General features: G+C 40.3%; 2 protein-coding genes across 3 annotated transcripts; both read right to left on the bottom strand.

The window, feature by feature from the left end:
- Positions 1–5482: 5482 nt before the first annotated feature.
- On the bottom strand, positions 5483–12632 carry LOC130222778 (gastrula zinc finger protein XlCGF8.2DB-like). 2 transcript variants are annotated; one of them, XM_056455323.1, is made up of 3 exons: positions 12551–12632; positions 11995–12142; positions 5483–8348 (listed from the first exon to the last, which is right to left on the bottom strand). In XM_056455323.1, the coding sequence occupies exons 2-3, from the start codon at positions 12074–12076 to the stop codon at positions 7306–7308; spliced, it is 1125 nt and encodes a 374-aa protein (XP_056311298.1). In that variant the 5' UTR covers positions 12077–12142; positions 12551–12632; the 3' UTR covers positions 5483–7305. The 2 variants fall into 2 exon arrangements, with proteins under 2 accessions (XP_056311298.1, XP_056311297.1); XM_056455322.1 differs by lacking the exon at positions 12551–12632 and adding an exon at positions 12325–12497.
- Positions 12633–17187: 4555 nt separating this feature from the next.
- si:ch73-266f23.3 (uncharacterized protein LOC100333922 homolog) lies at positions 17188–26618 on the bottom strand. Its single transcript, XM_056455349.1, has 3 exons — positions 26529–26618; positions 21775–21921; positions 17188–17927 (listed from the first exon to the last, which is right to left on the bottom strand). The coding sequence occupies exons 2-3, from the start codon at positions 21854–21856 to the stop codon at positions 17191–17193; spliced, it is 819 nt and encodes a 272-aa protein (XP_056311324.1). The 5' UTR covers positions 21857–21921; positions 26529–26618; the 3' UTR covers positions 17188–17190.
- Positions 26619–27747: the final 1129 nt, after the last annotated feature.

Here is a 27747-nt window from a genome sequence, read left to right as displayed (position 1 = left end):
GTTCCAACTTAAAGTACACTATACTCTAAGGCAGTGTTTCCCAACCCTGTTCCTGAAGGCACACCAACAGTACACATTTTCCACCTCTCCCTAATCAAACACACCTGAATCAACTCATCAGAACATTAGAAGAGACTCTAAAACAGGGGTCACCAATCTCGGTCCTGGAGGGCCGGTGTCCCTGCAGGGTTTAGCTCCAGCTTGCCTCAACACACCTGCCTGGATGTTTCAAGTATACCTAGTAAGACCTTGATTAGCTTGTTCAGGTGTGTTTGATTAGGGTTGGAGCTAAAATCTGCAGGACACCGGCCCTCCAGGAACAAGTTTGGTGACCCCTGCTCTAAAATCTGAAGTTAATGGGTCAGATGAGGGAGACGTACAAAATATGTACTGTCAGTGTGCTTCCAGGAATAGGGTTGGGAAACACTGCTGTAAGGAATATTAAAGCAAGTATCTATGCTCCTGCATTACGTTTTGTATTTTTGTTTTGAATTTCCACCCCAAAAATGTTGTATATTGCAGAAAAAAAATGTTAAGAAGGTGTGTTTGATGCTTTGGCTAGACAGATTTGATCATTAAAATTAAAAACAAAATACTTCACACTTACACATTTTGGTATATGGGTTGTTGACGTGACGTTGCCTTTTCACCATCGCACATGACAAAAGTTTATATAATTAGTATCATCGTCATTTAAAAGGCTGTAAATTGTTAAATATTTCTTTGTCTTAAACAGACCTCTTCCCAGGGGGTACACAACGTCATAAGATGTTAATATTAGGTTAGATTTAGGTTGTGACGTCAGGTGATCAAAATTGTCTAGCAGGCGTCTAAGGACGTTATTTTGACGTCCAATAATGACATTAAATGGTGATATTTGGTTTTAGGTTGTGTTGGAAAGTAGCCAAAATCCAACGTCGAGCCAACATCTTAAACCAACGTCATATTGACGTCAAATACTGACATTTATTCATCAGGTATGGCAACCAAAATCCAACGTCTGATAGATGTCATAGTGGTAACGTCCACAATGTCAAGCTGTAACAGCATTAGACGTTGATAATTGCTTGATTTTAGTTTGGACGTTGGACATTGACGTCTGCCTTATGTTGGGCTCTGATGTCAACCTGATTTTCATTTCCAAACATAATGCAACGTCCACACAACGTTGGGGTACAAAGTCAATCTGACATCATATTGACGTCCTGTGCCAGCTGAGTTGTTATAAAAAAAAAACACTGTTTGGCACATTTCAAAACTGTCCAATGGTGTGACCGTCCCAAGCATAATTCAATAAATTACAGCTTTTATAAATTCAAAAGAATAATGTAAAATATTCCAGCCTAATTTTTCAACTGGCTTGTTTTTACGACCTACTGTAATCATGTTTATGTAACTTGCAATAAGGGACCTCACTGAGTTACATTGAACCAACTTACAGCAGTGGTTAGCGCTTGAGATGGACTCATTTAAGCAATCTACTGCTTTGAAGGGCAGAGAAGTAGAGGTAGGCCTCGATCCCACCGAACAATCTTTTTTTAATAAATAGTTTACTAAAGGCTGTGACTGTTTTGCGCACTGCTTATGTGCCCTTTAGGTATTTGCCGTTGTGTTCTGTGCGCCTGCAGTTGAAAAAAGCCAACTCTGAATGGAAAAAGTCAGCTACGTCAGTCTTTTTTCATTCTCCAAACAAATGATAGCATCTTCTGTTGAGGTGACGGCAGTGTTTGTGTTGTCAAGACGACTGCTCAGGCTTTTAAAGATGAAGGGGAGACTTGTGGTCACTGTTTTGAGTTATCCAGACCTATATGACTCATGTCTGTACAGTGCACAGGTGAGAAGGAGAACACGATGTCTGTTACTTTTCCAGTCACAAGGCACACTGTTCAAGGAAGCATGCCAACCATGGTAGAGATTTCATCTCCTTCAACCCATTTAATGGTCACCCTTTTTGTGTTTTTTGTAACCGTTATAAAATAACTGATCAAATCTTTAGGTGTTTGAAGATCTCCACCTCCAAGGACAAGACTTTCAGGACCAATCCCAATTCGAATTTTCAGTCAAAGTCTGACCATCTGCTTCCGCCTTTGGAGTGGCGATCCTTCTCTGTGGACTTCAACTTAAGGTCTTCCATAGCAACTGCATATTAATAATCTTAGCCACGCCCCTCTTAGCAACACGCAAAAGAAAGTCCCGCCCCTATTTTCATCTCATTTTCATCTGCATTTCCAGGGCTGGGTCACGGGGGCAGCAGTCTTAGGAGAAAACCCAAGACTTCCCTCTCCCCAGACACTTCCTTTAGCTCCTCCGGGGGAATCCCGAGGTGTTCCCAGGCCAGCCAAGAGACATAGTCCCTCCAGCACTTTGTGTTTAAGTAGCTTTATGGAGAAAAAACAGCAAAACTGGGGTGACCACACACTATTTGCCAATTAACAAGCCCTCCCCTTTTAACACCCATTTTGTGCCTACTGGTGATGTAAATGTGTCTTCATATGCTGTGTCGTCATCCATATTGTAGTATAGTGTGCAATGTATGGGGTCAAGTGGTGGTAGGTAAACGCCCAATTGGTTTATCGAGGGTTTCTAAAGGTTGTACAGAGAGACCAAACTGTCAGGGCTTTCACCTGTGTTGTCCAGCTCCACCCAGTAGATATCAGCACCATGTGATGTTTTATTTACGAACTTTTCTTTATTATCCATTAATTTTGTTAACTATATTCAAGTGTGTGTACATGAGGCTTCAACTCCTATAATCCAGTGTCTTAAGACTTTTCTGTTCTCTTTCTATAACATGCCCCAAGCCAGAAGAGGGGGGTGGGGGTTGGTTCGAACGAACCATCCCCCATGGCCAAAAGTTCCAGAATTTGTTCTTTTAATTAATTTATGTAATTTAATATAATATATTTATTATATAATTAATATAATGTATTAAATTTAATATATATTGTATTAAAGTGTAATTTAACTCCGGCCAGTAAGTCCAATCTCATAGAGCCTCAAAGCCACAATAATGTAACGCGAGTGACGTGACATAACCCACCGAGTGGTAACATCTTTGATGCGACATCCATACTGAGTAACGATGTGGGTCGAAAAAGAGCAAAAGACAGGCAGCGGCGTCATTATCACAAAATATTGAACATATGTTCAGAAAGACTGCCAAACAGGGTGAGGCTAAAGTTACTTACTTCCTAACAGATGAAAATCTGCCCCTATCCATGAGGTTCTAGTTTAACTGGCCGCATTAGTAGGGACGTCCTGTATATTTATTGACTTGTACATGACCTCCCTTTCCCTATTTTTGACATCATTTTAAAGACGAAGGCTTTAATGGCAAGTGGAGTCCTCAGCCGTCAGATGGCGCTAATCCCATCACGTCTGTGTTTTTGAGGCTGTTTGGTCACTTCATTCGTTTTGTTCTGATCGGATATAAACCTGATTGCTCAAACCACTTCAGAAGGTGATCTGGGATGCATTCCAGATGAAACCAGACAGGTCTAATCATTTGAAACACCTGTAGGTGCGCTTTTACAGCCAAAATTCTATTAAAAACATGTTTACTATAAACATAAAACATGTGCTCTAACTCTTCAGGCCTGTAGCCAGGGGGGTTCGGGTGGTTCGGAAGACCCACCCCTCACAGACAAAGGTCCAGAATTTGTCCCATACATGAGCTCATTTGTCCTATTTTGACTGCTCTGCCATCATAAATAATGAAAATAATCCATCGAGAAGGCTTTAAGACCAAGCGGAATCCTCTGTCGGCTGTTGCTTTGGTGGGACTATATTCTGCCGTAAGAGAAGTCTTCTTTCACTACTGTATTGTTCTTAAACAGAGAAAACATTTTACAGGTAACTTTTATTCTAAATCTTGGATCTTATTTCTGAAATAAAAATGAGCAATAAATACGTTGGCAGGTGTGTTTGTTTGTGTGTGTTTGTCTCTCTCTCTCCCTCTTTCCACCTGCAGGCCCTGCCCTAACTACGCAGGCGACGTGCCCTGGGATTGGAGGAGGTTTCCCAGGGCGTCCTTTAAAAAGAGAACGACGGGCGTAGGGCGAAAGAGCGAGTTTTGTTGGCGTGTTGTTTGAGATTGTGATAAAGTTATTCCTGTTGTTGAGTTGTTTTCGTTGATTGTGTTTCCCGAGCTGTTGTACTTTGTGTTGTATACCCATCCGTGTTTCCCTTCCTATTATTTTTGTTTTGGTTTGTGTGTTCGTTGATTGTCAGTGTTGTAAATAGATACACGGTAAGAGGCAGTAGGGGTTGGACGCCACTTTTCTATTTTGTAAATATTTTCACCTGTTTTTTTGTTAGTCAGGGAGATAAGTGTAGGTTTTGTATTTTTATTTCTGTTATTTTATTAGGTGTAGTGAGTTTCATTTGGGTGTTTGTTAGTGTATTTTTGTTTATTATTTTTCTGTGGGTTCACCCCGAGGTATTTGGCTTCACGTTTTTTCTTGGTGATAAAAAAAAAGACAAAAAAAAAACAAATAAAGTGACCCTACACAAAGGGGTTATTAAAAGTGAATTTTATTTGTCGGGTGTTCTTAGACCAGGGTCGTAACAAGGCGCCACTGGGTTAAACTGAGTAAACTCACTGTGGACCACATACCGCGTGGATATCGATGTCACTTAAACTAAATCCTACATTTAAAAAACAGACAACAAAAACTTTATTCTGATGAAAAAATGAAATGAAAAAGCTAATTTTCCATTAAAAAACAAATTTGGTCTATTTTAATGGCTGTAACAGTTTAAGCCAGGGGTCACCAATCTCGGTCCTGAAGGGCCCGTGTCCCTGCAGGTTTTATCTCCAACTTGCCTCAACACACCTGCCTGGGTGTTTTAAGTACACCTAGTAAGACCTTGATTAGCTTGTTCAGGTGTGTTTGATTAGGGTTGGAGCTAAAATCTGCAGCACACCGGCCCTCCAGGAACAAGTTTGGTGACCCCTGGTTTAAGCTGTTTGGCGTAAAAAACAAGCTTCGGGTCGGACTTGAGTCAAAAATTTCGCTAAACTGTCGAACAAGGGCCGGGCTTCAGCCTGTGTGACTCGGGCCAGGGCTTAGATTTAAGGCCCATGCAGGGCTCTACTTCAACAATATTTGGTAATGGATGCCATATCACCCTGTAACCTAAGACGTTACTCACTGAAGCCAAGCAGGGCTGTAACCTGGATGGGAGACCACATGGGAAAACTAGGTTGCTGTTGGAAGTGCTGTTAGTGAGGCCAGCAGGGGGCGCTCAACCTGTGCTCTTATGCTCCAGTAAAGTGAAGGGGAGACTATACTCTCAGCGAGTGCCATCTTTCGGATGAGATGTAAACCAAGGTCCTGACTCTATGTGGTCAATTAAAACCCCATGGCACTTCTCATAATCCTGGCCAAATTCTCTCCAACGGCCCTTTCTGATCTTGGCCTCCCAATTATCCCCATCCACCAGATTGTCTCTACATTCCACCAATAGCAGATGTGTAGTGTTGGACTTTCCGCAAGTCCTCCCCGTGCTCAATACGTCTGTCAGAGGCAGTAAATGATTTTAATCTTTTATTATCAAGTGAATAAAGCTTCTTCAGAATTCTGGGCTTTAGAACAGCGGTCAATCAGGTGATCGGGCAGTCCTACATACAATCGTACATACAAAATCATACAGTTTTATAGACTTCTTTTCTCCACACCTCCCACAGCATTTCTCCAGCAAATAGCAGTTCAGTTTGTTATCCGTAGTGAGATAGACCAGTTTCAGGTTGTATCCCTCACATCAGCACATATCTGAATTCTGAGTCAGCTGCAGTGATATGTAGCACAGCCATACAGGCCCGTAGCCAGCCTGGTGAAAGGGGTGGTTCTTTTTTCTCAAAAAGTGGACCTTTTATACCCCTCAGTTTCAATTTGACAATGAGATTAATACAAGGTACATCCTATATCATTAGGAAAAAATAGAAAAACTGTAGCCTACTGTCATTTATTGGACAAAAACTAACTGACCAGCACATTCAACTGTCCTCAGTCACAATTTGGCCATTTCAATAAAAAATAATAATTAAAACATAATAATAATAATAATAACAAGATAATAATGATAAAACAATAATAATTGAAAATTCCTGGACATCAACAATAGTGGTTTGTTCAAAACAACGAGGTTGGGTATGTGTCCCCCTCCAATTTCCTTTGTGCATTGTAGAACGGGTGCAGAAATCCCCCCAGGAAGGAAAGAACATCTGGGGATCTGAAGTACCTCCTGTATCTCCAAGTAGACGGTTTCAAGGTTGATGAATACGATGCTGTATCTTGCTTCTGCCATCTGTGTGACAGTTTTTGATAACTGGTTGGTCAGACCGGATTGCTTTAAATATCGCACCAAAACCTTGGCAGCCTGAAGGGTTTCTGCTACCTCTGGATCTGTTTCTTCAAGCTCATCTATGTTTAAAGCATGTTGGAGGACAGTGTAATACAAAGGTCTTGATAGTCCAGGAGCTGGTATGCACGATTTCGTACGATTTCAAACGTTGACCAGAAGTTTGCCTTTCCTCTTGCATTTTTCAGTTTTAAGTACGGCAATTTTCCCTTTATGTTCTCCATTGCACGTCGTTGGAACTATCTATGCACAAGGCATCACTGGCGCTTCCAGACCGCATGCATTAGAGCTCATTAAACGTTTTTTTTTAAGGAAGCCTGATATGCGTGCTAGCTGTGATGTGAAAATTGGCCTGAAGCCTGCCACTAAGGGCATAAAAAAGTCAGGCCCCAACGGGCTCGGGCTCAAATGCAAGGCTCTAGTGTGAAGTTTGTGAACAAATCTACACCACACACGACAAGAACCAGCAGAGAAGATAAACTAAATGATGGAATATAAAAACTTAAAAGATAAAGGAAAATGGGTGAAACTAATGAACACAGCAACTACTGTACTGTAGAACTGTGGCCATAAGTTTGAGAATTGCGAATTTATGCTGAGGATTATATCGCCACCTGTTTGCCGTGCGTTTTGACAGTGCATCCCAGTCTTTTTATAAACCTCAGTCTTTCCATACTGCACGTCTTTGGACTGTGGGGGAAACCGGAGCACCCTGAGCAAACCTATGCCAACACGGAGAACATGCAAACTCCACACAGAAATATCAACTGGTCCAGTCAGGACTTGAATCAGCAACCTTCTTGCTGTGAGGCGACAGTGGTAACCACCGAGCCACCTTGCCACCTCATACTCAAGAATGTTATGAAGAGTGATCAGATGAATGTACTGTCCCTCTTTGCCATGAAAATGAACTTGATCGTGTTCTCCAGTGTAGAGATCTTCTCAGTGATTCCTCAAGTGTTTATCAAGAGTAGATTTACGTGCAAAACTCTTTCCACACTGGCCACAAATGAACGGTTTCACTCCAGTGTGAGTGTTCATGTGAGAAACAAGGGATGGTTTGCGTGTAAAGTTTTTACCGCAATGTTGGCACTTGAATGGTTTCTCTTTCGTGTGAACTCTCATGTGTTCGTCAAGCTTTTGTTTTAACCGGAAACTCTTCTGACACTGAGGGCAGGCATAAGGCTTCTTGTCACTGTGAATGGTAACGTGAACTCTAAGGCCTTGCAATTGCCTGAACCTCCTTCCACAGTGTTGGCAGGCAAACGGCTTCTCTCCGGTGTGAATCCTCATGTGGACTTCAAGGCTTGACTTCTGGGAGACAGTCTTTCCACACTGTTGGCATGTGAATGAAAACTCTCCAGCGTGAAGTCTCGAGTGTATTTTAAGTTGCCGTCTTTGACGGAAACTCTTCCCACACTGAGGGCAGGCATGAGGTTTCTCTCCAGTGTGAATCGTAATGTGACTTTTAAGCGTTTGTAATTGCCTGAATCTGACTCCACATTGTTGGCAAGCAAATGGCTTCTCTCCGGTGTGAATCCTCATGTGGATTTTGATGCTTTTTTTTTGAGAAAAACTCTTTCCACACTGAGGGCAGGTGTAGGGCTTCTCTCCAGTGTGGATTGTAAGGTGATTATTGAGGGATTGTAATTGACTGAAACTCTTCCCACACTGTTGGCACGCAAATGGTTTCTCCCCAGTGTGGACTCTATTATGGAGTTTGAGGTTTTCTTTTTGAGTAAATCTCTTTCCGCATTGAGGGCAAGTGTAAGGCCTTCCTCTGGTATGAAGTCTCGTGTGGACTTTAAGTTTTGATCTATTAGTAAAACCCTTTCCACAATGACTGCAGGTTAAAGAACTGATAGTTCCGGCATTCAGAGCTTTTTCACATGACAAAGCCTTCTTCGTCTTAGTGGGTTTTTCATCATTCGTTAAATCTTCCTCTTCCTTTATTCCCTGAGTCTCTTCTTTCAGCATCATGAGCTCTAAAGAGAAACGAATACAAATTAAACCCAGTCTAAGGGCACAAAGCAACATGTGAAAACCAACCTTAAACCCATTTACTGCTTAGATAAGGGTTCTATTTGAGCTTCCAACAATAATTTTACTATAATCTTGTATTATTTGAGATTAATGTTGGCATTTTTGGACAAGCATATCAGCATTAATTTAGCAGGCCATTACCACTCTCTCTTGGCCGGTTTCCACTGAGTGGTACAGTATGGTACGGGTCACCTTTATCAGGCTTGCATTTCCGCTGCTAAAAGGGTACCAATGGGTACCAACCAGATGCTTTATACACATAAATATTTGTGTATAATTGTTTATTACTAACCCTTCTATGAACATGATTTGATTATAACTGCAGATCTATGATGCGCCTAAATAGCCCCTTACAGTCTCCGATATGTTACCAATTACAGAAAAACTACACACAGCAGACATTTAGTCCTTATTTGGGTTCAAAAACAACACGCAACATATAGCTCACAGTCAGTGCAAACCTGTCATCTGTGTCTGTAATCTTCATCAGCACACATAGCCTCTGTTAGTGTCATTCCGAGTTCATAATAGTCCAAAAGGCGATGATAGAAGTTAAACAAGGCAGTTTGTTCATGTTTGCTAAAGAATAATTTGCACCTTTGTTTTTTCGCGCGTCACTCTCGCATTTGTTGATGTATCTCTGTAAACCAATAGCGTTCAGCTGCGCGTCTAGCTCCTATTTTTGGTACCCTTTTGCCGTGCTAGTTACCCTTTGCAAAGGGTACCCAAAAAGTGGTACGGTTTGCTTTTTGGTACCTTTTGACAGTGAAAACGGCTATAAAAGTGTACCGAACCGTACCACTCAAGTGGAAACGGGCTATTTCTGTATTAGAAAAACGTGCGTTTAAATTTAAATAGTGAGTGAAATAAACAGCTGTTTGTCACGGTTGCAGGTTTGTGCGCTTTCCGGAGTGTCTGTTTTGTCACGTGGGTTTGTTTTGTTTTGGTTGTCCACGTGTATTTGTTATGGTCACGTGTCATGCCGGTACTCAGCTGTTTTGATTAGCTCGCCAGCTGAGGTTCATTATCGTGTCTATATTTGGGCAACGTTTCTATGTTTCCTTTTCAGTTCGTTGTGTTTGATCATGTATGTCTGTCTGTGCTCAGGACTGTGAGAAGTGGCTGCTGGACCTGATTTCGTCTGTCTGTTTCCCGGTTGCTACCGCTCTATATCCCTCGTACTCTCACTCATTTTCCCTGTCCTGTCTAGTTTATTCTGACTGTGTCAAATAAACTTTTACTTGCATTTTTGGATCCTTCTCAGTATCTTATTACCCGTGACACTGTTTCATTAAACACACGTTGCAGAAGAGTGCCTCAGTATTGGTTTCTCTAATTTTTATAGTTAGTGTTTATTTAGGAAATAATTACTGTTAGAAAAATAAAAAAATGTATTATTTGCCAGTTTCTTCTTCTCATGCAATATACGGACGCTAATTTAACAAGCACTGTGCAGTGAACCCCCATTACTGAAATTGATATTTACAATAATGAACATTTTTGTTTAAATCGGTAACAGTCATAGATGTTTACATTGTATATATCTATAGGTAAAAACATCTTTCATATGCGTCTTCTCCCTTAATTGTCTTATCCATAACATCTCACTGTGAGAAACGCAAGGTGTGTTGCTCAGTTTCAAATGCACGTGTCTGGCAGTGAATACGTGACCAGTGTTGCCAGATGTAGCTGACTGATTCCAGCCCAAAAACCTCTAAAACCCGCTGAAAACCAAAAACCACCGCCCAAAAATCTGGAGACTATTATAACCTGGGGGGGCTGTCGTGTCCTTGGGAGATCACAACTGTTGTAAGCGTTAGTAAGTGAAGAACGGGGGGTATGGCATCTCTTTGGGAGATCATAACAGGTTTATAAGTAAAGACCGGGGCTGGAGGCATGCCATTGCAAAACCACCTAAATTTTCATTACCCGCCTATGTCATTTTTTAGCCGCAGTCAAATTCAAATCCGCATAATTGGGTGGGAATTGCACGGGAAATCGCCCAATCTGGCAACACTGTGCGTGACTGCGAACAACATTTTAAAGATCATTTTACATCATGCGAACATCATTTTCAAGAGCGCAACACTTCTCCAAGTTCTCCTCTATTCGCTGCATGTTGTTTGTGAATTTCAATGGCAATGCAGGGGGAACTACTGGAGCCCAGAGGGGAGTGTCAAATGTTAGGGTGAAAGCTAATTTTCATTCAAACAAATCAATGTGACCTTCACACTCGAGTTAATCGATGTGATGCAACAAGAAATTCCCATCATAGATGTGCAGCCGACAAATCTGCAATCATGTCAATATGGACCACAGTCTGTGAGGAATATTTCCACTACCTTCCTATGCCACGAAGGATTAAGGCTGTTCTGAAGGCAAAAGGGAGTCCAACCCTGTACTGGTCAGGTGTACCTAATAAAGTGGCCAGTGAGTGTATGTCTACATTTGTTTTGTTTTTGACTATTGGAACTATTTGCCTTTTTATTGTTGGTACATTAAAATAAAGCAGTTAAATAAAATGGAATAAAGTCCTTACCCCAAGGTGGAGGAGTTCAAGTATCTTGGGGTTTTCTTCACCAGTGAGGGAATGATGGAACGCGAGATTGACAGGTGGACCAGTACAGCGGCAGCAGTAGTGTGGTGGATGTATCGGTCCGTTGTGGTAAAGAAGGAGCTGAGCCGAAAGGCAAAGCTCTCGATTTACTGGTCAATCTACATTCCTACTCTCACCTAAGAGCTTTGGGTCATGACCTAAAGGACAAGATCTCAGATACAAGCGGCTAAAATGAGCTTCCTTCGCAGGGTGTCAGGGCGCACCCTTATAGATAGGGTGAGGAGCTCTGTCACCCGGGAGGAGCTCGGAGTACGGCCGCTGCTCCTCCACATTGAGAGAAGTCAGCTGAGGTGGCTCGGGCATCTGTTTCGGATGCCTCCTGGACGCCAACCTAGGGAGGTGTTCCAGGCATGTCCCACCGGGAGGAGACCTCGGGGAAGATCCAGGACATGCTGAAGGGACTATGTCTCTCGGCTGGCCTGGGAACACCTTGGTATCCCCACGAAGGAGCTAAAAGAAGTGTCTGGGGAGAGGAAAGTCTGGAGACCTCTGCTAAGACTGCTGCCCCCGCCACCCGGTCCCGGATAAGCGTACGAAAATGTAAATATGTATAATGTAGAAGTATGTAAATGTAGTTAAATAAAATTATTAAACTGGACTAAATTCATAAATGATTGTTAAAAAAATGTTGTATAATTATCAATACCGAATGATTTGAAACATTAAATTGTGAAAATCACTCAGCCCTAATCGAAGTGTGTTCATCTGCCAGGTTGTATCATATGTACTCGCATAAATTTAATTCCTCACTATCGAAAAGACCGTTTAGGATACTGTAAATCTTTCAACAACTTGAGGTCCTAAAGGTTTTGGCATCATGCTGACTGATTTGATGTGAATTACAAGATTTTATTTTAATATTAGAGTGCCACATTTTAAAAAACCTGACAGTGAGATTTTCCATATCGCTTTATTGATTACAAAAATGAAAAACTATATAAGTGAGTTGACCTTTGAGAAAGAAAACCAACCTGGTTGTTCAGGATCTTCCTGTTTGACTGTGAATGTTTCTTCAATCTTCAGGTCTTCACTCTCCACTTTAATAAACGCCATCTTTATAACAGTGTGGAGATCAGTCGCTTCAGCAGGAGTTTTCCCTCTGTGTTTGGACTTTTTGTTCTGTTTAAAATGAGAAAATGAACAGAAATGAGAGAAATCCACACTCAATCTGTGGCTGCGTCTCAATCAGCTCTCTAGCTCACTATTCAGGCACTGCTGAGGGAGAGACAAAGGAATTAAATCTTGTTATACCGTATAATTCATATACATGATATGCAAATTATGTTTAAGATTAAACTTACTTGAAAACATTTGCAGTTGGTTTGTAAAGATTGTCACTCCACGTGTTTGATATTTTCGTTGTATTTACACTGTTTTGACTAGCGTCACCGCGCGGTGAATCAAACACTGAATCGTTTGAGAATCATTTGATTCAAATGACTCGGAGTCTACAACCTCGCACAAATCTTCTTAATATAACTTTTAAATTATTGTCAGATAAAGTAATATAGTATTATAATTACTTACTGTGGTAAAGTGTAGTATAAAGTGTTAGCTTCAAAACATTAAAGCTTTGATGCACAAAGCTTTTGATGGACCGCAGACACAGGAGCGCGGCGTAGTTATCTCACACACTCATACCAAAATAAAAGTCTTACTCGCTTTAGACATTTGATATAATGAAATAATATGACAAGGATTTCATTTTATGAATTGATTTTTAATTCTGGTTATTATCTAAATGCAAATGTAGTATTAATCATAATACATTGCTAAAATCAAAGAAACAGTCAAGAATCTCAACACTATTTTGCACAGGATTGAAAATAACCTGAATACATCAAACTCAAAAATAAAATTGCGATTGCAAAGAGAAGTATTTATGTTATTAACTAAACCTTATCAATACACCTTATTTAGTTTCTCCCTTGAAAACGTCTTTAAACCCATAATCCGTTTTAAAACACAATTACATTAACTGTATGAATGAAAATTGTAGATAAAAATGGTTTAAAAATAATTAAATGGCAATAAAACCTTCACATTTTCCTACTGAAAAATCCAGCTTAAACCAGTCTAGGCAGGTTGGCTGGTTTTAGCTGGTCGACCAGCCTGGTTTTAGAGGGGTTTTGGCCATTTCCAGGCTGGTTTCCAGCCATTTCCAGCCTGGTCTTAGCTGGTCAGGCTGGAAAATGACCAGCTAAAACCAGCTCGACCAGCCAAAACCAACTATGTCCAGCTTAAATCAGGCTGGTCAAGCTGGTTTTAGCTGGATTTTGCTGGTCTTTTTCCAGCTTGACCAGCTAAGACCAGGCTGGAAATGGATGGAAACCAGCCTGGAAATGGCCAAAACCCCTTTAAAACCAGGCTGGTCGACCAGCTAAAACCAGCCAACCTGCCTAGGCTGGTTTAAGCTGGATTTTTCAGCAGGGTTCTCCACACTATATTTAATAATTTAAATCTTTTATTAAGTATCAGAATTCCTTTAAAGAAAGCTGATATACACACATCATTTTACTCCACATAAAAGTCCTTTTATATGGAAAAACAGGAAAAACCTGCTGTCAAGTCACATATAAAGAGATGAACCAATCAAACCTGAGTACTTGATAGATGAACGGATCAAATCTTTTCCCAACTCTGACTGCATAGGACTGGCTTCTGTCTTTCATGTGATGAACAACGACTCAAAAAAGTAAGTAATCTTCTCCCCATCCTGTGCAATGTGTACCTTCAAGAATAAACAAATCCCTTCTTGACAGGACAAAGTTCAAAACGACCCATACAGCAGATCACTACTCAATCTGCATGGTAGTGACACAAAGATTTTGGTTATTATACTTCGGTCACTGCGCAGGCCAGGTAATCACAAAATGCAGGAACCTCCAGTGTTGGGTAAGTTACTTAAAAAAAGTAATAGATTACAAATGACTGATTACTAGTGTAAAAATATAATCTGATTACAGGAAAACGCCCTTACGAGATGATAGCGGGATAGAACTGTCAAATACGAGAGGTAAAACGTTGACAGGTATGATGTAACCTGGTAGATCAGATTTTCACCTGTCAATGAGAGTCGCGTCATTGTACGCTAGCAAATGACGTAAAGAGCTACGAATCAGGACACTGTTCATTCTTCTGCCGTGCCACATAGCGCAATCTGAATAATTTAATTTTAAATAACGTGAATGTGCGCGTCCACGCCGCATCTGGTGTGCGATCCCATTAAGGACAGAGTCTGCTTCAGCTATGTGGATCAGTGACTGCAGGATAAAGAACATTACGCTGAGCGCCAACATTATCCGCCAAAGGTGGACTACTACATGGATTTCCCATATTGTGGGTTATTTTAGAACGTAACTCCCGCGATTAACGAGGGACCACTGTAAAAGCCAAAAAGCTTTATGACCTTTTGCGGAAAGCAATTAATGTTTGCTCCTGACAACAGGTTTTGATCTTTGGTTTCATTCTATAGTACTGGAATTAATTTTCTACGAAAGTTTGAACTTTGAGACTTTTTAAGCAACAAAGAAAAGTGAGAAATTGTTAATGCCTGTCTGAGAAAAGTGTATAAAGTGAGTAACGAGGGGTTTTACAGCCTTAAAACATCTTTAATAATTGGAAAAAAATAAAGCTGACTACTACATGGATTTCGCATATTGTGGGTTATTTTTAGAACGTAACTCCTGCGATTAACGAGGGACCACTATACTAGGACATAAGTTTTAGTTAAATACCACAAGGCTGCATTTAATGATGTTTGTCTAGATAAGTGTTTCCCAACCCTGTTCCTGAAGGCACACCAACAGTACACAATTTTAACCTCTCCCTAATCAGACACACCTGAATCAACTCGTCAGAACATTAGAAGAGACTCCAAATCCTGACGTTAATGGGCCAGACATCCAAAATATGTACTGTTGGTGTGCCTCTAGGAATAGCGTTGGGAAACACTGATCTACACTGCCCAGCAGGCTTTTGGATATCATGGAAAAATAAAAACAATCCCTTATGCAAGAAATGAGAAACAAAAACACAACCAAGGAGAACTATGAGACATGACCATGATGCCTGCTTTATTTCTGTAACCCTTTACAGAATACAAATTGTGTTTTAGTAGAATCATTATTAACAGCTACAGTCAGGTCCATAAATAAACTTGCAACCAAGTATTAAAAAGTGAAAGTTTGATTTATTTATGATCACCATTCTGTCCCATTACTTTTGGTCCCTTAACAAGTGAGAGGCAAATATGCAAACTGTTATAATTCCTACACCATTCACCTGATTTGGATGTAAATACCCTCAAATTAAAGCTGACAGTCTGCAGGTAAAAAAAAGCACACTGAATTGTGTCGATGTCCCAATATTTATGGACCTGACTGTATGTTTTCGTCCTCTTATTTTCATCCACATTTTAGTATGCTCAGGCATTCGGTCTCAATGGGAAATTATCAAATTCTTCTAAACTGTTTGCCAAGCTTACGATTATATATTTGGAACTACCAATAAAACAAAACAACAGCTATCTTATAAGTTTCGTTTCTAAACATACGAATCAACAAAATCGGCATATTTTCAGGTTGCCCAAGCAAATCAAAAGGAAACCGATCACGACACCAACCTCATTTATTGCCGTTCTACACATTATCATCCTCTTAATAATGCCTCATCTGAATGCGCTGCTCTTCAGAAGTAATTCACAACTTGGTCTTTATGGCAAATCTCCAGAATGAGAGTCACCCTTTGTTTACAAGTTTGTGGGTGTTTGAGTTGCTGCTGTCATGTGATGTCCGTTTGACAGGCCGGAGTGTAACTTGCGCTCGTTTTATACAGATTACAAATCCAGAAAACTTTTGTTGTTCAAGTGCACTTGGTTTATTTAAACAACCCACACTCATTCTGAAAACGTAGTCCCGTGGACGTTTCTGGAGACTGCGAACTATGTAGCCGGAGGTACCTACGGCTGCATTTCATTTTTTAAGCGAACGCTACAGGGCGGTATGACGCAGTTCCTTTTTGCGCTTACCGACTGACCGCTTACCTTCGTGTGGAGGGCTTTCCCGCCGCAACCAGTTTGTCCAGTTGGCTCGTCCTGTACATCGGCGGACTTGAGACGCAGAGAGGAGCTGACCACGACGACGACCGGGTTTGAGTCCGGGGAAGAGCGGTTCCAGAAATCAGGTAAGACAAAAACAGAATCCAAGAAATAAACTGAACAAGTGAATAACAGGGTGAGAATGTGGTAAAATCCGAAAACGTGGTAAAAATCAGACGAGGGCTTTTCTTTTCCTGGACGTCTTTTGTAAATTGTTGGTTGGGTTTAGGGAAGTAAGCGGGCGGGTAGGTCAATCTGTAATATTGGTTGGGTTCAGGGAAGGAGGAGGGTGGGTCAGCCGGCCGATTGGCCGGTCGCCCAGTCAATCATTCAGCCAGTCGTTCGACAGTGGCCTCTGGTGAGTTTATACAAGAACAGCGCGGGTGCGAATGGCACTCGCGAGAGACATTTGAGAAGCGAAAAATCGCACACAGCAGCCTCTCATGGATTCGCGAAAACCAAAAACTGCAAAAATACGTACCGCCCGGGTCGTATTTCGCGGTCTCCAGAAACGTCCACGGGACTACGTTTTTTGAATGAGCCTGGGTTGCATTTAAAAGTAGAGATTTCAAGCTTTATTTGGATATATGTCTTATGTCTGTGAAGAAAGTATACGCTGAGATTCCAGTGCGTTTGTTGACCACCAAACTGTCATAAAGGCACACGTCTGGTCCAACCTCATCCCTGGAGAAACGCCAGTCTATAGCAATCGATGATTGGCTCCGGTACTAGTAGGTGGGGCTTCATTCACCATATTGACCGTTACACTTTTCCCCATTTAAAACTTTACGAGTGACATGTCTCGTATATTCTATAGTCTTTGTTGCTACTCACGTGATCAAGTACTGATTTGCCTGTGATTCCAGGCATTAGTCTGCGATTTCTCAAAACCTGTTGGCGAGTCAAAATTGGGGCTGAAATCATGTCGAAATAGTCTAATTCACATCTTTGAGAAACAGCCCTTGACTTATCTTTGCCATAACTTAGGGTGAAGGCTCATATGAGAGTTGAGGCTTCTTTTATGACTGCAACTCGTTCCACAATCAGAATATACAAGACAATACTCTTCTCAGTGAATCATCATATGTTTAATGAGGGATTTCTTACGCATGAAACTCTTTCCGCACTGACCACACCTGAACGGCTTCTCCTTGATGTGAGTGTTCATATGAGTATCTAAAGTGCTTTTATATGAAAAGTTAATATCGCACTGTGAGCAAGAGTAGGGCTTCTCTCCGGTGTGAACCCTCATGTGCAAAGTTAGATTGCTTTTTCGAGTAAAAACCTTTTCACAATGAGGGCAAGTGCTTGTTTTCTCTCTAGTGTGAACTCTCATGTGCATCTCGAGTCTATGCTTTAAACTGAAACTCTTCTCACACTGAGTGCAAGCATGAGGCTTGGCTTTAGTGTGAATTGTAAGGTGGTTTTTAAGGACTTGTAACTGGTTGAATCTCTTTCCACACTGTGTGCAGGCGTATGGCCTCTCTCCAGTGTGAATCCTGATATGGTGTTGGAGGTGGTGTTTGTGAGTGAAACTCTTTCCACACTGCGTGCAGGAGTAAGGCCTCTCCCTGGTGTGAACTCTCATGTGACCTTCGAGAGCTTGTTTTTGACTGAAACTCTTGCCACACTGACCACATCTGAAAGGCTTCTTTCCAGAGTGAACATCCAAGTGGACTTTAAGGTTCTGTTTGTAACTGAAACCCTTTCCACACTGCCGACACATGTAACCTTGGCGTTTCTCAAACTGATTTTTCTCCTCCGTTTCATTCGGTTCTTGAGTCTCTTCTTTCAGGCCCATGAGCTCTAAAGAGAAAAAGATTAAAGTTAAGGCACAAAGAAAGCCAACATAGGCATCATAACCAAGAATATATAGCATCTCATAAGCACTAAGAGCCTGAAAGTGGTGTTAGATGTAATCTCATAATGTGTTAATATTTAAAACTCACTGCTTTCTTTAGGACACGCAATTGCTGATAGTTACCAAACCCCTTACTACAGCAGACCATACCTCCCAACATTTGTTTCAGAATTTCCAGGAGACCATTGGTTGGGGCGGGGGATTGGAATGGCATGGCGGCGGTCTGAGTAACAAAGTTGAGAACCTGGGGGTGTTGTGTGTGGTATTGATTATTGTACCATGTGTAATCACGCCGGTCCTACACCACCCAACCCGCTCCGAGCTGGGATCGAACCGGCGATTGTCCACATGGGAGTCGGTTGCTCTAACAAGGAGGCTAAAGATCATGGCCTCTAGCGTCTGCTGCCAGAGCACCTTTAGAGGTCATAGTGGGGTTTACCGGCACAACACTTTACTTGCTGGCCTCTGCTACACATGGACAGGTAATGGGGCAGCGGTGGCAATCAGACACTATACCAAAGTTGACAACCAGGTGTGGGTGTTGGAGACTGTACCAAAAAGGTGAGGATCGGAGGTAGGGAGTGAAATTACAGGAGTTTTCCAGGAGAAATAACAAAACGGGAGGGTGGCGGAAGATGGGTGTGAAATACAGGAGACTCCTGAGGAAAACGGGAGTGTTGGCAGGTATACAGCAGACCAATCCCCAATCAATCAATATTATTGTCTATAATTATAGAAGAACAGTGGCCTCTAGGCTATGTTCAGTTTTACACTTTGGGGCCGATCCCAACGAACATGCTTTTCTGTGTTGAGAACGCAAGGCTTTTGTTGACAAGAAAAAGTGAAGTGCACTTTTTATGTCACTAGTCAACCACTGAATCAGCTGCGTATTGTGTGAACGTTGCTGTTAATATTATTATAACTGTAATATTTATTGCGAGGAGCGGCATGGTGGCTTAGCGGTTAGCACTGTCGCCTCACAGCAAAAAGGTCACTGGATCGAGTCCTGGCTGGGTCCAGTTGGCGTTTCTGTGTGGAGTTTGCATGTTCTCCTTGTGTTGGCGTGGGTTTCCTGCTCCGGCTTCCAAACACATGCGCTATAGGTGAATAGGATGAACTAAATTGGCTGTAGTGTATGTGTGTGTGTGTGAGAGATTGAGTGTGAATGGGTGTTTCCCAGTGCTGGGTTGCAGGTGGAAGGGCATCCGCTGCATAAAACATATGCTGGGATAGTTGGCTATTTATTTCACTGTGGTGACCCCTGATAAATAAGGGACTAAGAACCCGCGAACTGCCAAGGAATGGATCCGCAACCCATTTGTCAATAAATCAGCTGAAACCAGCATGGCTCTGCAAGAAGATCAACTCCTGGAGATCACAATAGACGGCAGCCTTTTAGGGTCCGTTTGCATATCATGACTTTTCTAGAGTTCATGCAAGTTCGTTATTTCCAATGGGGGCGCGTGACGCGCTCGTGCCTTCCAGACCAGGCACACCCAGTTGAATGAATGCCGTGAGCGCACCGCGAGTCATGTGACAAAAACTGACCAATCAGCTTCAGCTTGTATGGAATATACACATTTCGGTAGAAAAATTAACTCAGACAAACACAGAACACTCAAAACACTGCGGTGCTTTGTAATTTTTCTCCATAAATAAAACTTGTATCAGAGTAACAGCAATGTTTTGCAGGTCTCAGGGGATTGGAACGACATGAGGGGCAGTAATGGGTAACAAAATTTTAAAGGTCCCATGAAATGTGCATTTATATTCAACAGTGTAGCCCCTCCCCTTTTAAAAAAAACAGCCAATAGTGTTATGCTTTTATTACCTCTCTGCCAGTGAGAGTGGCTGAGCTGAAGAGCATCAAATATAAAGCGTCTTGAATACTATCGTGATTTGACAACACACTAGGATCATCCACTAATCAAAATCCTCAGAATGCAGATATAATGGCACTTTCTGCGCGGGTCAAACTGAGTTACTTTGATTAAAATGTAGTTTTAGAAGTGTAACCTGGCCTCAGAAAGTATTAAAGTCCACATGAAATCAAAACTAACCATATGATTAGCTTACATTGCTAGTTTTGTGGTGAACAATTCATCTGTGTGTGTCATTAAGAAAAAGATTAGATAACATATATTTTAGGAATATCTATAGGAATTGGGCGGGGCTAACACACTTAACCACGCCCCCTCCAGTGGTAAGTTTTGACAACAAACAGAAATAGCGAGGAGAAGGAGGAGTCTGTTAGGTTGTATTAACTCTCCTCAAACCCTTTCCCCTTCTTTCTGAATGACATGCCTTCTTTAATACATCCAATCAGCTCGCAGCGGAAAAAACAAGCCACGCCCACTGTTTTCTCATTTAATATTCTGTTTCTCTGGGAACTGCAGTGTTGCCAACTTAGTGACTTTTTCGCAATATTTAGCAACTTTTCAGCCCCCCCCCCCCCCCCCCCCCCCCCCAAATTTTCAAAAAAGCGACTAGCGACAAATCTAGCGACTTTTTAGTGTGTCTCTTGAGATTTTCTCATGTGCCCATAGACTGATTTCACGCGGCCGCCATTTTAAACAGCGGAAATTTAAACTGCTGTGGGAAGAAACCCGGAAGTATCGTCTGAGTCACAGAAGAATGTTGTGTACCTGGCTGTATATCTTATCAGCGAAGAGAAAGCGACACAAATTTATCATTTCGCCACCTTCCGAGTGACCCGAAGGTCCGTTCTGAATGGATAGTGAAAACAACAAGGGATATCGGACCTCATTTTCAGCTAAGTTAAGGGAAATGGCGCTAGTTCGCTAACTTTTTCTTTCCCAAACACACGTTTTAGATGCCATTTATCAAACTCAAGTTAATAAACTGATTTTTTCACTATATTAGACTCGTCACGATACAAAATTTCGGTACTGAAATGTAATAAAAAAAAAAAAACGCCCATTTCTCGTTAACATTTAAGCACTCTTGATGGCGTTCTTAAACAGCGCTGATTTGCCATGGTGTTCACGTGCTCAACAGAAATGACTGTGATTGGCTGTGAAGGTCATCAGTTCACGGCTCTTCACAGATTGCAAACACAGATAGACTACTGTACTACATACTACCGTGTTTGTATTACTCTTAAAGAGATCGTGATGTTGTTTGATGCCTAATCTGCTTTTAAATGTTTAAATTAAACGTAACTGAATGATATTAAAGTGGTGTTTACACCATTTCTGCATTTTGAAAATCGCGGCAACAGCAGGAGGTTTGTAGTACACAGCATGTTGCTGCAATGTTAACAGTGCTGGTCCTATACTTACGGGTTTCTTCCCAGCGCAGCCTCGCTTTCATGTTTTATAATGGGGGCTGCCTGAAATAAGCGTATACTGTACCGTCCCTACTCTTTTTAACGAGCTGTGGGTGATGCCGTCGGCCCCTCCCCTGCCTCAGAGCACTCACAGGCGACCGGTAAAACGTTATGACGTCAGTAATATGCAAATTGACGTATGATGTAATCTAGCTACTTTTCGGGCAGAGCTTAGCGCCTTTTAAATTGAAAATATTTAGCAACAGCGGAACTGCGTCACAATACGAAAAAAATAACGGTTGCAGCTTCCGATTCATGGGGACTTTAATACTTTTGTAAGACTTTTGTAAAGTTATTCATGATGCCTAGAGCTTAAATGCTATCAGTAAACATTTACAAAATTAAGTGCTAATTTTATCCAAAAAATTTTAGATATTTGCCATGTGGCATACTGTAAAAGCAGACATTTAATCAAATGTTGATCTTTGAGAAAGAAAACCAACCGGTTTGTTCAGGATCTTCATGTTTGACTGTGAATGTGTCTTCAATCTTCAGGTCTTCGCTCTCCTCTTTAATAAACGCCATCTTTATAACAGTGTGGAGATCAGTCGCTTCAGCAGGAGCTTTCCTCAGTGTTTGGACACTTTGTCCTGTTTAAAATGAGAACAATGAACAGAAATAAAAGATAACCACATTTAAAATCAGCACTAAGAGAGCCTGATTTATTCAGCCACCCATTTAGATTAGTATATCGACTACATAAGTTGTATGCTAGTTTCAATGTTACACTTTCATTAAAACATTGACAGTTTGTAGAAGTTGTCGCTCCAAAGTATAAAACAAATATATAGATGTACAAAAATCTCAATAGGTAAAACCAAATAACAGAACAAGATGTTAACTAACTCACAATAACTTAAAAGCGTCAAAGAAATCAACGGTTTTAGCAGCTTTTTTGTTTGTACTCTCCTAAATGGTATATATATATATATATATATATATATATATATATATATATATATATATATATATATATACATATATACATATACATATATACATATACATATATACATATATATATATATACATATATATATATATATATATATATATATATATATATATATATATATATATATATATATATATATATATATACATACATATATATATACATACATATATATATACATACATATATATATACATATATACATGAAATGAAGCTTATGTTATTAATCTTCTGATCATACAAGTTTCATATCATCGATGTAAATTTAGCAATCAGAAACCTGTTTTTAGTAGTACTTAAAGAACTATATATATATATTTAGTTCTTTAAGTACTACTAAAAGCAGGTTTCTGATTGCTAAATTTACATCGATGGATATGAAACTTGTATGATCAGAAGATTAATAACATAAGCTTCATTTTCCAACTTCTTATAGTTCAAAAAAACCAAAAATAACCTATTCATACAGTAAAAGAAAATATGAAAGCACTTTATCATTTATACATTTAGATACCTTCCCCTATAACCGTTTTGTATATGGACAATGCCAGAAAATATGAGGTACTATGGAACAAAATCAGTGCCAAAAGTATTGAATTAAAAAGCTTGTTAATTAGCACAAACTGAAAAAATTAATACACCGAATTAACAAGTTCCTGCATTTTAATGACTTGAATTGCAGGGTTTGTATTTTTAGGTCCTGAAATTTAACACATCTGTTTATTTAAGCTGTGATTATTTCAACGAAAAATAGTTCAAACACGTTTTCATACTTATAAATTCAATAATTCTTATTCAATTTCCAGATTTCACTTACAAAATATTCAATACCCTTTGTATAATGTACGATTGATGTGCAATTTTCAGTTCAAATGTTCTCTTCTATAAATTCAGTGGTTTCAATTCGACTGTTGGAATTTAAAATTACATCCAGGAACTGCAGGAAAAGCAATAAAACGTTTGCAAAATGTCTTTCATGATTAAAATTTCAATTATTTTAAATTACACGTCCTATCCATACCCGACCTTAAATCATACTCTCTGGTTTTGCATATCTTTGTTCCTAATTGTTTTTAGTCCTGGCAATTATGTTTATCTATTTTGTATTATAATATTTCCTCTCCTGTTTCTCGTACGTTTATAGTCTTTAGCTGTCAATATAATACTTTCCATCTATGGAAGAAAGAGTTAATAAAGATAGAGAATGTGTAACATCATATTCGTTAAAAGACGGTTTATGTGAATGTAACCCCACCGGTCCGAGCAGGGCGCGAGTTGGCTAAAGATTGCAGAACGTTTGTTGCTGGATCCGAGGAGTGAGGTTTACGCGATCACCAGCTGCCTTCCGTTACATAAGTGCAAATATAGATGACCAAAACGTCATTTACTCATACTCCTTTTATTACTTATAATATCCAAGGCATTGATATTAATATTAAATGCTACTTTTGTGCCTTTCTTAGCTATTTACTGGGTTAAAATAACAAATTATTCCATCTCCACCTGCTGGTGAAAGGGCAGCTGGCGATCTTCAATCTATTGCTTTTCCTGCAGTTCCCGGATGCAATGTCGAATTCTAACAGTCGAATTTGAGCCACTGAATTTATGGGAGCGAATATTTGAGCTGAAGTAAAATGAACTGAAAATTACCTTTTGAATATTATACATCGTATTTTTAAAGGGTATTGAATATTTTGTAAGTGAAATGTGGAAATTGAATAAGAATTATTGAATTTATAAGTATGAAAACGTGTTTGAACTATTTTTCGTTGAAATAATCACAGCTTAAATAAACAGATGTGTTAATTACAGGACCTAAAAATACAAACCCTGCAATTCAAGTCATTAAAATGCAAGAACTTGTTAATTCAGTCAATTGAGCTATTCAACAAGCTTTTTAATTCAATACTTTTGGCACTGATTTTGCTCCATAAGGTACTGTTTTTGGTTATGATGAACGGAAAGTACAGTTGACATCCATGTCTTCAATATATCTGGTTTAAAAAATGCTCAACAGGGTCAAATTTGTGTAGTATCTTAAATGAGATTTCTTTGATTTTAATTGTTATTAAACATTTATTAGGTAATCCCCAAACTCTCCGCCAATCAATATTTTGAGTAAACTTAGACCAGTGGAAAATAACATATGGTATACTAACCAGTTCCTTTTGCACTAGTAGACGTATGCTCTCATTATTATTCGTTTTATTTATTCGTTTAAATAATAATTTTGCCTCAGAAAGTATCAGCAGGGTGAATAAAAGATGCATTCTTAGAGTTTTAAATACCTTTTACGTAAAGAAACAATACTAGAAGAGATCGCTCCAATTACCGAGGAAAGTTCCTTTGGGGTTACAGGAAAATCCAAGTATGAAAGAAATTCACCATATGTCATCAAGTATCCTTCATTGTTCAACAACTGTCCTACCAAAAGAATCCCTTAATCCAGGCATGGGCAAACTTGATCCTCGAGGGCCGGTGTCCCTGCAGAGTTTTGCTCCAACACTAATCAAACACACCTGAACACCCTAATTAGTGTCTTCAAGATCGCTAGAAAGCTACAAGCAGGTGTGTTTGATTAGGGTTGGAGCAAAACTATGCAGGACACCGGCCCTCCAGGATCGAGTTTGCCCATCCCTGCCTTAATCAAACCATGTTTTCACGAATATCTCTTGAGTTTATATGGAATATTGCAATTAATTCAGATATAATATTGATGCGGGCTGAGATTGTGCTTGTAAATTAACGTCCATCCCAAAAGTGCTTGCCTATGGAAAGCTGACAGTTTAACGGACAGTACCTCAATTTTAGAATCACACATTAACAAAAATAGGAGACCACCAAGCTGGGCAAAAATTGTACTAGAAACCACGTTGAAGACGGATTTTTCAGATAATACTTCAACCAGTTAATCTTGAAAGTATTATTTAAAATAGAATAATCTAAATGATCAAGACCACCATTCTGATAGGAGTTGACTATCACAGATCATGTAACGCACGCGGTTTGTCCAAAGAAAGTTTAACATTGTTTGATCAATTATCTTATTTATTTTACAATCTGCATGAATTAAGGAAGCAACATAAGTCTAGAGATACCCTCTGCTTTAGCCAACAAAGCACGTCCTTTGAGAGATCCCTGCTGAAATAACCAGCTTAAACCAGCCTAGGCTGGTTGGCTGGTTTTAGCTGGTCGACCAGCCTGGTTTTAGAGGGGTTTTGGCCATTTCAAGCCTGGTCTTAGCTGGTCAGGCTGGAAAATTACCAGCTAAATCCAGCTTGACCAACCTAGCCAAAACTAGCTATGTCCAGCTTAAACCAGGCTGGTTTTAGCTGGTCATTTCCAGCCTGACCAGCTGCGACCAGGCTGGAAATGGCCAAAACCCCTCTAAAACCAGGCTGGTCAACCAGCTAAAACCAGCCAACCAGCCTATTCTGGTTTAATCTGGATTTTTTAGCAGGGATAAATCTCTTTGCAACCAGATCTTATACCTGTTTTGTACTTTTAATCGGATTAAAATTTAGTGAGATTCTGTCCAATTCATTTTTTGAAATCGCTTATCCTAAATAGCTCGGGACATCCTTTATTAGAATACTACAGAGCGATTTATCATGACAACTCTTTAAGGCAAACAATTCACATTTTTGTAAACTCAAGCAAAGACCCGAGGCACTTGAAAAAATCCGATAACTTGGATGGCTGACTGGATTTGAGGAGCATTTTTGAGAAAAAGAGCAGTGTCATCTGCTAATTGATTTATCAAGATACTTCGTCTTAATTTGAATCCCTTCCCTACTGAAAAATCCAGCTTAAACCAGCCTAGGCTGGTTGGCTGGTTTAGCTGGTCGACCAGCCTGGTTTTAGAGGGGTTTTGGCCATTTCCAGGCTGGTTTCCAGCCATTTCCAGCCTGGTCTTAGCTGGTCAGACTGGAAAATGACCAGCTAAATCTAGCCTGGTTTAAGCTGGACATAGCTGGTTTTGGCTGGTCAAGCTGGTTTTAGCTGGATTTAGCTGGTCATTTTCCAGCCTGACCAGCTAAGACCAGGCTGGAAATGACTGGAAACCAGCCTGGAAGTGACCAAAACCCCTCTAAAACCAGGCTGGTCGACCAGCTAAAACCAGCCAACCAGCCTAGGCTGGTTTAAGATGGATTTTTCAGCAGGGTTGTAATTCCCTTGATTAAACAAAATGATTAAACATCTGTGCAACAATGATAAAAAGATAAACTGAAACAGGGCTACCTTGCCTTACTCCTCTTTTCAAATAAAACCTTTGTGTTGTGCCCTGACTTCATTTAGCCGAACTATTGCAACCCACATAAAGAGTTTTCGTTTCATTTACTCGTTGTTTTGACTGGCAGGTGACGTCCGCGCACAGTGGTTCGAGTGAATCGAAACAGTGAATCGTTTTGAGAAACATTTGACTCAATTGACTCGGAGTTTTGTAAAGCTCCGTTTATCCTCATCTCCACTCGCCAGTGACTGAATTCATGTTTACTAACAGATTCACGGTACAGAGAGAGAAACGACGCGCTTTTTCTGTTACTCGCGTGGGTTTTATAGTCGCTAATATAGTTAGCTTAATCTTAAAGTTCTTAAAGGAATAACTCTGAATCAATGTTTGGTATTTAAACCTAAAAACATAACATAATAGCACAAACCTTCTGTGGAACTGCAGATACGGGAGCGTGGCGCAGCGTTATGACATCACACGCCAATACCAAAATAAAAGTCTGGTGCTATAGAGAAACCTCTGTTGACTAAATCTGCGATCGCAGAAAACAGTTTCATTAACCTTTTAACTTGTTAAAAGTTATCGGTGCATAAAATTGCTACCTAGAAATCATACTTTAAAAACAAAACCAGGATTTAGTTAAATGGTTTAACACTACACAAGTTCCTTGCTAATAAAACTGACAATAAACTTCAAGTTCAGCAATTGTATTCACACAAATACACAAGTTAAATCTCCAAATTAACAATAAACTTTACAGTTAATAATTTTGGTGAGGCGGTGGCACAGTGGGCGCACGATTGCCTCACAGCAAGAAGATCGCTAGTTCGAGCCTCAGCTGGGTCAGTTGGCGTTTCTGTGTGGAGTCCCCGTGTTGGCGTGGGTTTCCTCCGGGTGCTCCGGTTTCCCCCACAGTCCAAACACATGCGCTATAGGTAAATTTGGTAAGCTAAATTGTCTGTAGTGTGTGAAAGAGAGTGTATGGATGTTTCCAAGATGAAGGGCATCCGCTGCGTAAAACATGTGCTGGATTAGTTGGCGGTTCACTTTACTGTGGCGACCCCGGATTAATATAGGGACTGAACCGAAAAGAAAATGAATGAATGAGTCAATTTTTGAAAGAGATCTAAAGTTTAAATGATGTAAACTTTAGGTCAATTGTTTGAAATCATCAGGTTTACCAGGCCTGCAAGAAAAGAAAGCTGGGATTTTCAGGTTATTCACATG

This window comes from Danio aesculapii, chromosome 4 (assembly GCF_903798145.1).
Source record: "Danio aesculapii chromosome 4, fDanAes4.1, whole genome shotgun sequence".
Lineage (NCBI taxonomy): Eukaryota > Metazoa > Chordata > Actinopteri > Cypriniformes > Danionidae > Danio > Danio aesculapii.
The sequence above is the reverse complement of the archived record's forward strand: the minus strand, read 5'-3'. Positions and strand labels throughout refer to the sequence as shown.